The sequence below is a fragment of the Lissotriton vulgaris genome, chromosome 10 (assembly GCF_964263255.1).
Source record: "Lissotriton vulgaris chromosome 10, aLisVul1.2, whole genome shotgun sequence".
Classification (NCBI taxonomy): Eukaryota; Metazoa; Chordata; class Amphibia; order Caudata; family Salamandridae; genus Lissotriton; species Lissotriton vulgaris.
In genome coordinates, this window is record NC_141698.1 from 842,553,894 (window position 1) to 842,568,200 (window position 14,307).

The window sequence follows — 14,307 nt, forward strand, 5'->3', positions numbered from 1 at the left end:
CATGTGCGCCAAATTTTCCAGTGCATCACCCACAGACCAGAACCATCTTGGAGTTGGACATATCGCTTCCCCTGACAGTCTGCATTTGACACAACATTTCTCTTGCGTGCAGCGAAACTAATGCATCGCCACCCCATGGACTCAGGAACCGACACATTGCTGTATTTTCCAATGTTTCCCTCCTCTGTGACTGTTGGTATTTGTGCATTTTGGTACTTTGTGCAGAATTACCCCAGTTAGTAATTTCTATGGCCAGAATTGCTTTAAACTTTTAAATAATCATATTTTGAGTACTGTATTTTTGAGTTTTGTCATTCTGGTCTTGTTTGAGTTAAAGATACTTTATTTTTCTAACCAGGTGTGGTGTCTATTTGTAGTGTTTTACTGTGTTACTGTATGTGTGTGTGTGTGTGATATATAAAAATACTTTACACATTGCCTCTGAGATAGGCCTGACTGCTCATGCAAAGCTACCAAGGGGATGAGCAGGGGTTATCTTATGTGCGTTAGCCCCTTACCTGACTAGAACGAAGGGTCCCTACTTGGACAGGGTGTATACCACTGCCAACTAGAGGTCCCAATGTTTGACAAGTACCATAAAGTATAATGAGTTTTAGTGTTCTCTACCAACTGTGAAGAGTGAGTACTCTGTCTTCAAAGGAGAGTTGCGCACCAAAGCTTTCTTAACTCTACAAACAGAGATGGATGAGCAGTCAAGGCCTAGTCCACAAAAACAGATTGCAAAGCATTTAGTCAGCTGCATTACAATATAATTACCACAGTTGCAATACGGGTGTGAATTCCCAGGCAGGATTAGCAGTGAAACTGAAGGTCAATTGGTAAAAAGCAGAAAACATACAATAAAATGGTAACCCCAAACAATACAGTGAGCACAGGGTCCCATGATGCAAAAAGCCAAGGGCCATGTTAAGGTGTGAATGTAAGATTGTGGAAATAACTTTCGCTATTTCTGCATTCAAGTAATTCAGAAAAGGTTTCCATGCATCTGTAAATGGATTTGCTGTTTTAGATTTCTTTGTGTCGGGAGAAGAAAAATTTGTGATTGTAAATCTCACTCAGGGAAATGGGAAGGGATTTTTTCAAATTATGGTTTGTCTTGTCAGTTTGGAATGGGGATTCCAAGAATCTGATCTGATCATTTTCTACCATGTAAATGGGCATTAAGGTACTCCACCTTAGTATTAGAGTAAATCTCTTATCAGAAAGGGGATTTATGGGAAGTACTCTCTTCATGATGAAAAACATTTTCTGCATTTGTAAGTGTGCATTTGGTCAGGGGGCTCGATTCTTCCAATGCAGAATTCTGCTCTACGTAGAATCCCACACTGGTGGAATAGAAGTCTTAAGGAGATATCACTTGACATTCCTAATAGGACCAATCGGACACATCAAAACTTGTGCCTGGCATAGCTTGGCAAGTGCATTCAGGTGGAGCTTCAAATCTCTGCCCATGTCATCTACAGATCCCTAGATATTGTTTCTGATGATTAAATGATCACGTACTACATGGATCCACTTTGGAGTAATTGGATTTTCTATTTAGAATTTCTCCTACAAAAATGCTGAGAAATTTGTAAATCCCACTTAAGAGAAGACAAAGGGGGTGTTCCGAAGCGTGGTTTATCTTCCTAAGTTACTTCAAGTCCAGAGCCTCAGTTATTGTTTCCGTTGATGAAATCACCACAAACGCACCACAAACATGAGTTTGGAGTAACATAAGATTGAAGCACGGTCTCAAATCTAACCCAGGACGACTTTGATTCATTCCTGAAAGTTAATTGGAGGGCAGAGGAGTCAAGCAGTCAGGTTACATTTAGATCTATCAGGGTAAGATCGACATCAATAGGTTGCTTTCTGGTGTACAACCAGAGTTTGCAAGCTGAATATAATGATCTGGCTGATCCAGTGCATTCTTTTTGTTTAACTCAATAATGCTGATGTACTTCATGTCCATATTATATTAAGACACTGGAGAAAACGTATCTTTTTCTACTATCATAAGTATTTGGCAAATATTTACCAAAAGACTGAGATTTCACTTGCTAAAGTCTGTGTAACAAAGTTTTGGTAGATAACATTTGTCGGAGATCAGTTATGTCTCCTAGATGTGAATAGATCTTGGCAAGGTGTTACTTGTTGTGTCTTTGCAGGAGTGAGCATGCATGTGATCACTAGCTCAATGAGTAGCCAATTGGTAATGATATACTAGAAAATACAATGGCCCACTCCACACTATAGAAATTCCATTTGAGGATCTATGCTATATAATATAGAAGATTATTTAGTTAATCTGCATTTCTGATTGGCAACCTATTAAAAAATAAGGATTATGGTATCCTGTATGTTTTTTATTTCAGATTTTCTTGTCTATCATCTAAGGGAAATTCAGGTTGGTGTCTGGATTGGGCTCAATGACATAAATGCTGAAGATAAGTTCCTGTGGACCGATGGAAGTGGAGTCTATTATACAAACTGGGCTGCTGATTTCCCAGGTGGTAATTATTATATGTACAGAGACTCTTATGAGGTAAGACAGAAGCATCATCCTTATATATGTACTTCCTTTTGACTATAATTTTGTATTTTTAACAGTAGTATCTCTTCATCTAATAATGTGAAATATACAATGTAATAAGTAGGTTCAAAGTTGTTGGGAAAAGTGTGCACTTCATTTTGATAAGCTATCAAGTGTCTCTCTTGTGCATTACTTTTTACACCTGGTTTAAGTAAGTCCATGCCAGAAAAAGAAGTAAATTACAATTGTGCTAGTTACACCATTATTTAGGACAATATAAAAATTGGGTTAGGTCCATGATATTCCAGTAAGCCACATACATATGTGTATATTTTGTCTGACATTCCATTTGTGGACGTTCCTAACAGTGAGCTTGTGGATTGCCCAGGGAACTTCTATGCAAATAGGTGAACACCTACTAAGGTGAAACTTAGTTGATACTCATTATCATGTTAGCACCATTTAAAACATGTTTTTAGCACACGTAGTTACACTAGAAAGGTCATAGTAAAAGTGCTGCAAGGAGTGTTAAATCTGTTTTGGAGGGCAGTGGGGCAAAGTCTTATTGAATCTTTGCAAATACAGAGTTTAGAATATCTGGTGTGCCAGTGTGCAATGTGGGCACTGATTGGTAAATGTATGTACACTAGTTTTCTTCATCAAATGTTTCTTTCTATATTAGCATGCCCCTGTAAAACTAAGATCCACATTATCATAAGTCTTTGAAACCAAATGCTCCAGCTGAAAACAAAAAAAGAAATGGGTCAAAACATACTTCAACATAATGTGACAGAAATAGAAACACACCCTTTTAAATGTATAGAGCTCATCACATGACTGAAAACCACTTACTGTAAATTTACCAGCTTATGCGAATTCAAAAGAAGCAACTTATTTTCCCTTGCCCTCAAACAGCATATTGAATCCAGGTCAACATACAACTGCAATGTTATCAATACATTAGTTGTACAACAATTGTCCAAACCAGTTAACACATCAACTGTGCATAGCAATGCAATGTTGGCACTATTAGCACTATGCGATATATAGTATACAAAGCATCTTGTATAACTTTTTACACTCTGTGCATCTATATGTATTTGTATTTATTATTTTTAAGTATTTAACCAACCAAATAGGCAAGGGGTTACTTTTGTCCTGGGCTACAATTACATTGAAGAGAAATTGTAACCATTAACATAGTTGATTTCCAGTTTAAGTAAACCACTGTAGCTTGCAGTCTGTGAGACTGTAAACAATGCTTCCTCTATGTCAGGGTATTTCTGATAATATGTAATTAGACCTTTGCATTGTAGTAATAAATGTGTGAATGTGCCTTTATTAGTACAGTTGCTCTAAGTAACAAGTGCTACTGGGCCACATGCATTTTCCAGTCGCGGCTCCTAGTGGGAGTGCTGCGGTTAGTGGGGCGGGGCAGGGTGGGGGGTAGTAAACTCCGGCATACGGCCGACTGGAGTTAAGTGAGTTAATAAATAAATAAAACGCCATTTGCATTGCAGCGCACGCAATGCAATATGTTTGATTTATTTATTTATGCCTTAACTCGGGCCGGCCGTATGCTGGAGTTTACTACCCCCCACCCTGCCCTTCCCCCGTCCCGCCCCACTGGCCTGCAGCAGCCGCGACTGGTATTTTCACTTCAAAGACATCAATATATGTATATGTAATACACAAACACACATTTATTAGTACAGTGTAAACAAATTAAAGAAATTAGCATTACAAAAGGGTCATACTGTCTACAAAGAGTTAGCATTAAGACATCTTGATTGTTAATTCATTCACAGTTTGTAAAAGTGAGTTTGTAAACTGTCCACAACGGGGACAAGGGGATCAACAGTTCTCCTAAAAAAATATTTAAAAGAAGGTTTTCTACAGGGTTTGCACATTCTACGTATATATATTGTACAGTAGTCCAATATTGCCATCAAGATTTTCTGATCATATCAAAAACGACTGGGCCAAAGGAGTCAGGGGAGACCTAGGGATCACAAATTCTGCATACCGTTCCTGAGTTCTGTAATCATTTTTTTTTTAAATATTTATTTTGTTTGTAGGGGAAGGTCCATTTGTGTCCCCCTCACATTGGGCACAGTGGGTTCACCCTGCCCCCTTATGCAATCTTTCTCTTATTTTCTCAACAAAGGGCTCAATGCACAGTACTGGTTAACAGTGCTACATATTTAAAAATTCTGTGTCAGATTGTGGAGCTGTAATGCACAATGTGAAAAAAAGTTCCCTGGCCAAATGATGCGTTTTTAATTTTTTAATACATTTGCCTATCCTTTATGGAGGATCTGTAAATTGTTGGTCCAGATAGCTCTACATTGTAACCTCTTCTTGACAGAACACCTGCCAGAACACTTTTAAAATGGTGGCTTCTTAAAATCTATTGAATGGATTTACACCATGCCAAGCAAATTCACCTCCTTGAGTTTAGTTCTATTTGCATGCCAAATTTACTGATTTTTGTTCAGCCATTTGTAGCTGCATAGAGGAGCATAACATTCTATACAAGGTTAAAATGGTAAGTGCCATATGTGTGTGTGGTGTGTGTATATGTATAAGTGTATATAAATATATATTACCTACTGGCGGTCGCCAGTAGGTAGTTATCGTTAGGACCTAAGTACCATAGGAAATCCGTAACATTCTATTTGGAATAACTTTGGCGCCGGTTGATGAATTTTCGCGAAATTCTCAAAGAAGATGGGGCGCTCCGCTCCTTCCCTGAAAGTTTCAGGGTGATTCGTCAAGCAAGGGCCGAGAAAAAAGGGGGGTCCCAAAACGTGTTTTCCCCATGCAATTTTCCATAGGGACTTTTAGACACAGCTACACCCCGAACTGCTGAACTGAATTACACCAAATTTGGCAATAAGGTAGAGTTTGGTTCGAAGATTGTGCTTTTTGTTAAATGGTGTAAATACGTTCAGTATTTCCTGAGAAAATCAAAAGTAAAATCATAGATATATCTATGGACGAAATACCGTACGAGTTCTGTCCGAGGATTATACGCGTACCATAACGACCACAAGCTGCATGCTAATTGGTTGTCAACTGTCTGTCAACACTCCAAACCAGGAAGTGTTGGCAGCCATCTTGTGCCTCGGTAGAACCGAGGCCCAAGAAAACTGAAAAACAGGTGCACAAAAGACGCAAAGGAGGCATGGTAGAAGCACCCTGACCCCCCATGTTTTAAATTTTTTTATTGCGGGATACGCTTATGGTACGCGTACCCTGGCGAAAAAAAAATTGCATATATTTTTTTTTCAGCCCCCGGGAGGCCAAATCCCAGGGGCAATGGCCCCTGCAATAAGTGGCCAGCCCCAGGGACTGCCACCCCCGGGGCTTTACTAAATTATGGGTGGGGGCTCTGAGGCCCCCTCAGCCCCAGGGACCAGCACCCCCGGGTCTTATTTTAATGGGGTGGGGGGCTCTGAGGTCCCCCCAGCCCCGGGGACCGCCTCCCCCTGCCCCAGCCCCCTGACGCATACTGGAGGTTCCTGGTGGGCTAGTTGGCCCCCAAGGGCCCCCAGTATTCAAGGGGATTTAGTTTCCCATCTGGAAACACGCCAGGGGGCTGGGTTGCAGAGAGGTGTAATGAGGCCACACCCCTTTTTACACCTCTCTCAACGCAGCGCCCTGGCGCATACTCGAGGTTCCTGGTGGACTAGTTGGCCCCCAGGGACCCCCAGTATTCAAGGGGATTTAGTTCCCCCTCTGGAAACGCGCCAGGGGTCTGCGTGGCAGAGAAATTTAATGAGGCAATGCCCCTTTTTACACCTCTCTGCTATGCAGCCCCCTGGCGCATACTGGAGGTTCATGGTGGGCTAGTTGGCCCCCAGGGACCCCCAGTATGCAAGGGGACTTAATCCCCCAACTTAGAACATGCTACGGGGCACGTTTGCACAGTGGTGAAGGTATGTGGCGGGGCTTGAGGTGATATGTGTGCAAACATGCCCTGTGGCGTGTTTTAAATTGGGGAATTAATTCCTCTTCAATCTAGAGGTCTCCTAGGGGCCAACTAGCCCAACAGGTACCTCCAGTAAGCGCCACGGAGCTGTGTTGCTGAGTGTTGTAAAAAGGGGGCATGGCCTCTGAACACCTCTCTGCAACACAGATCTCTGGCGCATACTGGAGGTACCTGGTGGGCTAGTTGGCACACAGAGGAACTCAGGATTGAAGAGGAATTAATTCCCCAACTTAAAACGCGCCACAGGGCGTGTTTGCACACATGTCACCTCAGGACCCGCCCCCTTCCTTCACTATTGAGCAAAATATTCCTCTAAAATCAGCCGAACTAAGAATTCCGATTTACTCACCTGTTATCAGGAGAGATGTCAGTGCTGCATCTTTGAGCCCAGTACGGACCCTGAAAAGTAAATCTAAGCGTACTTACCAGTAACTTGTATTTCCTTCCATAGGAATCTATTGTGTGGTTTTCACCACAAAAGTTTCTGAGTGTCTATTTTTGAAACGTACAAATATTCCTCTAAAATCATGATTTACTCATCTGTTATCAGGAGAGACCTCAGTGCTGCATTTTTCAGCCCACTACTGATCCTGAAAATTAATTCTAACCGTACTTATAGTAACATGAATTACCTTCCATAGGCTAACATTGACTGGTTTCACTAGGAAATTCTTCTAAGTGTGGAGTTTTGGAACTTTAAAAAATTCCTCTAAATTCAGTCGAACTACGAATTCCGATTTACTCACCTGTTATCAGGAGATGCCTCAGTGCTGCATCTTTCAGCTCACTACTGATCCTTAAAGTAATTCTAACCACACTTACAGTAACTTGAATTTCCTTCCATAGGCTAACATTGACTGGTTTCACTTGGAAATTCTTCTAAGTGTGGGGTTTTGCAACTTAAAAAAATTCCTCTAAAATCAGCCGAACTACGAATTCTGATTTACTCCCCTGTTATCAGGAGAGACCTCAGTGCTGCATCTTGCAGCCCACTACTGATCCTGAAAAGTAATCTTAACCGTACTTCACAGTAACTTGAATTTGCTTCCATAGGATATCATTGCTTGCTATATAAAATATATATAAATAAAAAAATTCAAAATAAAGTAAAACAAATATTACAATTTCAATATGTTTAAAAACATTTATTTTTAAATGTATATAAAAAATATGTAATGTAATTCAAAAAATGAAATATCTAAAAATAAATACTTTAAAACAATGTAGTAAATCAGTATAAAAAATATATAACAATTAATACAATTAAAATGATCATTTACAAAATCTTTGAAATTCGCTGAAAAAAACATAGTTTTTAGCCACGTTGTAGTTAGCATTTAGCATTTAAAAATCCTTAGAAATTCACTGAAAAAACGATAGGTTTCAGCCACGTTATAGTTCGGAATTAGTATTTAAAAAACCTTGGAAATTCACTGAAAAAAGCATAGGTTTCACAAATGTTATAGTTAGCTGGACATTTCACTCATACAAAACAATTGAAATTCCGCTAGTTCAGCTAACTATAACTCGCGCGCCCGCAATGCACTGCTGATGATGTCACATATTACATCACTCATGACATGGCCAGTGACATCACTCATGACATCACTGATGACATCTCAAATGGCATCACTGATTACATCACTGATGACATCATCCTTGTGAAAGAGTGGCAGACCTCCTCTCATAACCTTTGATACACACATTGAAAAATAGAAACTAACATTTTCAAAACAATTGAGATACCAATACCAGTTAGAACAACCTATTCAGTAATTCCAAAATCTACATACACATCCACTCATTCACCAACAGTTCTATATAGTCACTCATACATGTACTCATTGATCTTAAGTGCTCATACACCTATACATCCTGTTACACACCTACACTCATACATAGAGTTACTCACACACATACTCACACATGCAAATAAACTATTAAACATCCATTTACTTGCATATACAGCTATATACACACCACTACACTAACTTCTAGAGAAACGTACACATACTTACTCTCCTAAACAATCACTTATAGAAACACATACTTATTTATACAGGAACTCTTCCAATCACTCACTCTCATATATCCTCACTTATATACATCAATACTCAGATATACTAGTTTAAAACATATGTACTTACTAAATAAGACACTATTGAGACAGTCATTCACTCACTAACACACCTATACACGCAATCATCCAACCATACAGTCCTGCACACATGCTGTCTTCAAAACACATACAAACAGTGAGTCACTCATTCATGCATCTATGCGCTAACTAATATTCTCCACCGAACCATACAGTCACTCATACTGATACTCAAAAAACCCAACTAATAACCCATTTACACACTCATGTAGCTACTCACCAACCCATGCAGCCACTTATATTCAAAGTGAGACACTGATACAGATATTTAAATATTTAAACATTACTCGTTAATACATTTATTCACTAAGATACACTTATTAAGTCAGTTATACAATCAATTTTACAAAAAAACATCCATTTAGACACTATTTTACCCATTTATTCTTCCATCAACCTTTAGATATACATATATAAAAAATATTTATTTTTCAGAAAGACACACATTCACTGGATGATGTCATGAGTGATGTCATTTGAGATGTCATCAGTGATGTCATGAGTGTTGTCACTGACCATGTCATGAGTGATGTAATATGTGATGTCATCAGCAGTGCATTGCGGGCGCGCCAGTTATAGTTAGCTGAACTAACTATAACGGGGGAATTTCATTGGTTTTGTATGAGTGAAATGTCCAGCTAACTATAACATGTGTGAAACCTATGGTTTTTTCAGTGAATTTCTAAGGTTGTTTAAATGCTAATTCCTAACTATAATATGGCTGAAACCTATGTTTTTTTCAGTGAATTTCTAAGGTTTTTTAAATGCTAACTAATTCCTAACTACAACGTGGCTGAAACCTATGGTTTTTTCAGTGAATATATATATATATATATATATATACTAGCAGCCCGTCCCGACCTTGTCCGGGAGCAATCAGGCCTCAGGGCCCCCGCCCGCCCCGACATTGTCCGTGGGTCCCTCGGGGTAACAGGCCGTCCGGACCTTGGCTTCAGGGCCCCCGCCCATCCCGACATTGTCCGTGGGTCCCCCGGAGCCTTACCTCATCTGCCGCATCTCCCCGCACTCCTGAGTTCACCGGTCCGCCGCTCCTCGCCGCTCCTCGCCGCTCCTCCCCTCTCCTCCCCTCTCCTCCCCTCTCCTCCCCGCCTGTCGGCCGCTCCTCTCCGCTCCTCCCAGCCTGTCTGCCCTCCTCACCGCTCCTCCCCGCCTGTCTGCCGCTCCTCCCCGCGCTCATGTCCGCCGCTCCTCCTCGCGCTCCTGGACGTCGCTCCTCCCCGCGCTCCTGATGTCACCACGCACGTCACGGCTGGCGCTACTTCCATGGGACTACTTTTTTTTTCTCGTAATTTTTTTAAATAAAGTATATTTTTATAAATGTATATAGCCTATGTCCATCTGCACACCCTGACAATTTCAAAGATGTATCGGGTGTGTGGATTGGCGCTGTGGTTCCCGAGTTTACCCACTTCAAAGGTTCAAAGTTCTTCCTTTATAACAGTAGTAGTATATATATATATATATATATATATATATATATATATATATATATATATATATATATATATATATATATATATATATATATATATATTACCTTCTAACAGTCGCAAGTAGGTAGTTATAGTTATGAGTGATGTAATATGTGAGGTTGTTAAGCAGTGCGTTGCAGGGGCACAAGTTATAGCTTGCTTGCTAACTATAACGGCTGAATTTCATACATTTTTGTATGTGTGAAACCTGAGTCTAACTATAAACGGTGTTGGCAGATAGAATGGACTGACTAGGGTGCCTGGCTAGTGGCCATGTCTATATCATTCTTATATCATTGTTCCAGTCCCTTATACATGCTAGCTACATGCTCCCTCTGGCCCATGTATGCTCCCAGGGACCCTAGCCAGTCCATTCTATCTGCCAACACCGGGAAGCACTCCCACTGTAGTCAGCCAGCTCTACATGCCTGTGCCTCGCCCAGTCTTACATCATTGTGCCAGCCCCTGGTACTTGCTAGCTACATGCTTCATCTGGCCCACGTATGCTTCTAGGCACCCCAGTCAGTCCACTTGACCTGCCACCAATGGGAAGCACTCCTATTGTAGTCAGTCAGCTCTACATGCCTGCGCCCCATGCTTTTCCCTAACATCCGTATTTTACCCCCTGTACAACACTGTCTTCTTACCCAAACCCAGTCCTGATGATGATCCCAAATGATGCGGATCGAAACGCCGTCGACACACCAGCACAGCCATAGGCACGTCAAACAGAATGGTTCATGAACAAAAAATGCAATCAACTATAAACTAAAACTTCTGAAGTCTACCAGAACCATACTGTACCAATTATTCACTGTATATAAACTTCTTCGCGCCGCCCACGCTGTTCACATTGTCACCAGAGATGCTACTTCGGTTCTTCACTGACATTCCACGAGCATCACGTGCAATTTGGGTTGTCACGAATCACTTTTAATTATGTTATTACAGTGCTGTCACAACTGTATATGACTTATTTTGTATCCCCTTCTTGATCTCTAAGAAATCAGATAAATGTTGCTATGAGCACATGCTCCAAACAATTAGAGTCTCCTTGTCTCCTTGTGGATAATAGTGTATACATATCCTGATTAACTGCCTGCAAATAAAACCAGTTGGGATACTTCTTTTTGTTACCATATACTGTCGGCAGGCACTTTAAAGCAATTCATAGCAATAACGTGAATTGCTTGCCATATTTTGATATTGATGCAGTGCCACAGAGTAAACAAGGCGGCAATAGGGAGAAAGAAATTGCAACAGCTTGAATCTAGATGTATAGTAGAGCTGGATACAAAGACTCCGCTAGGGCTGAATATCGGAGAGGATTTGCTCAACTTTCTGTGAGTGGGTCAAATTCCAATTGCCAGATATGGTCATTACTTGGGCTAATGGAGAATTGTGACTCCGAATCTCCAACATTATCTCGCTGTATATATTAGTGAGTATTAGGCCACACATATTAATGGTTTAATGAGCTGCCCATATACATTGCCATTAGGGGTGTAAACAGAAGTGTCAGGGGGCTCCCTGACCACTACCTTTCATGTGGGTCTATAGTAAATACACTTGTCCCATTGGGAACCAGCAAGATCATCTATAGGGTATTTGAACCCAGAGATACAGAAGTGATCTGAGGTTCACCAGGGACAAAGTAGAGCCCATATAAGAGAACAGGATAACGAGTAGCCACTATATGATCTCATTTTTAATCACAATTTTCATATTCGTATTTGCACATTTTGCACTAAAAAGTTCTATCAATTTGCACTTTACACACTTCAGAACTGAGTTGCACCAGCGCTTTATACATTGAACAACAAGTTTATTGGCTTTACAGCACATTATGCCCCATTAGCATATTTGCACATTTCAAGAGTCACTTTACAACGGTATTTGCACATAAAGATAAATGACTATTTATTGCACTTCTTAGGAGATGAGCTAAAATGAGAATTCATTAGCTTAGATTTACTATCCAACAAGCCAACACTTCAATTAGTAGCACATGTATTTAGGCACATCTAATATGGACGTGGTGTTGCCTATGGACTCACGACACCTACGTGAAGACATTCTGCTTTTTAGATGGCAGTTCTTTGGGTGGATCCGTGATATTTGAACGGGCAGTATAGCAGAAGTGGCACTTTTTTATAAGATTTTTTTTATAAGATGGTATTTTATGAATTTGTATTTAGTATACAATTGTAATATGCACTGTGCACTTTATGTATTTAATCATTTATGAAACCATGTGAGTGATATGAAAATAATTGCTACGTTCTTGTAAAGCCTTTATAGGACTGTATTCAATTTAAGAAATGTGAGCAAGGTATTGTCAATGAGAATCTAAATATGGTTTGGACATTAATTTTTATTTGGTATTTGTACCAATATTTTATGTATGTTTTACAAGCTGGGCATGTTTTTAGATAATATCTATTGATTTGGTGCTCTTAAATATGAAAAACAGAAATAGAAATGCATAGTATTTTGTCTATGGTTGTCAGTGCCGACTACGTCACAGGAAGCATCACTTTCCCTTTAAATTCACGTTTCTGATAGATGCATGTCATTTGAGCAAGGACATCGTCTTGTGTCCGAAAGGCGTCAGAGGCAGCACCATTCTAATTAAATTAAAGCAAGAATTAGGCACCAGCTATATTGTGAGTCTGTGTCCCTGTGTGTGCACAAGAGCACTTGGGATCCTGTTGTGTTTTATATATATTTTATATATATATATATATATATATATATATATATATATATATATATATATATATATATATATATATATATATATATATATATATATATATATATATATATATATATATATATATATATACATATATACACACACACAGATTGATATACCACTTACAATGACTAGTGATGTAAAATGACTTGACAGGAGTTTTGTACTTAAGGGATTTGAACAAGACTGATTGATGTGTTTCAAAAAAGTTAACTTAATTTCTCCTTTGCAGAATGATTGTGTATCAATAAAGACGGGATCAACTTTAGATGCGGGTAGCTGGATTGATGAAGATTGTGATAATTTAAGAGGCTACATTTGTCAAATGGGCAAAAGTAGGTATCCTGAATTTATGTCATATAGTTTTATTTGGACACACTTACGCCCATTGTGTACCCCGATCTGAGTTCATTGATTGTCTTTAAATTAGTTTGTGGAAGAAAGATCCTGAATTGTTTACTTGATTCTTATGTACAGCTGTGTGTTGTAGTATGCACATAACAAGCAGTAAACTGAAACTGAAAAGCCAGTATAACTGGATGAATATATGCAGCAATCATAACACACAGCACATAATCACATAATCATGCCCTAAGCTGTTTTGGTGAGAATGATAGACCAATATACCAAGCAATTGGGTTTGCCAAAACACTGAAACACTCAATACATGCATTGTAGCTGGAGGGACAATGACGCTGTTTTCCATGGAAATACCTTTGTGCATCTCAGTAAGGACATAAAGGAACCATGTTTCTTACTCTTTCATTGGGTTGATGGGCTTTATTTCGTCTAGCCCTAGTTTATTATATAGCTCATAGTACTATAGGCATGTAGTTTTAAACAGTTGATTAATAACATATGTTGGTATTACACCAACCAAAAATCTGTATTTGTCCAAGAGAAATTATGCTTTAGACAGCTGCTTGTCATGCATAAAAATACATGTGTTCAATTTGGTACCATTCAGCAGGTGGAAGAATTATGGCAGCATACTCATTATATCAGAGCTCAGGTAAAACCGTTTCTGAGTGTCCTGAGGCTCCTATTTTGTCAGTATTTGGATTCTGTAAAGGCTCAGATTATGCCACATATCAGTTTTATTATTACTTTGAGTATACCAGGACTCTATTTATATTAAATCATGGATTAGTCACAGACTGTGTGTACGATAGGGCTCTGTTTAAGACAGCTCTTTGATCACAGTAGAGCTCTAAATGTGTGGGTACCCTTGTTACGCTGCAGTCCTTATTATAGCAGAGTTGAGGAAATATGAATGTTCTAATTTTCCATTGTTTTCTTTCACACTTTAGTGTTTGGTGTCTTGTGATTTGCTCTGGTAACCTTGGCAACAAACATTCACTCAATTTC

At 39.4% G+C, this 14,307-nt stretch overlaps 1 protein-coding gene across 1 annotated transcript in view; it reads left to right on the forward strand.

Annotated features, from left to right (window-relative positions):
* LOC147688873 (macrophage mannose receptor 1-like) overlaps nucleotides 1-14,307 on the forward strand; it is a 731,375-nt gene that overhangs the window by 595,799 nt on the left and 121,269 nt on the right. The window contains exons 22-23 of the mRNA XM_086941773.1: nucleotides 2,379-2,548; nucleotides 13,172-13,274. Coding sequence (XP_086797899.1) covers nucleotides 2,379-2,548; nucleotides 13,172-13,274 — 273 coding nt within the window. The remainder of the gene's footprint in view (nucleotides 1-2,378; nucleotides 2,549-13,171; nucleotides 13,275-14,307) is intronic.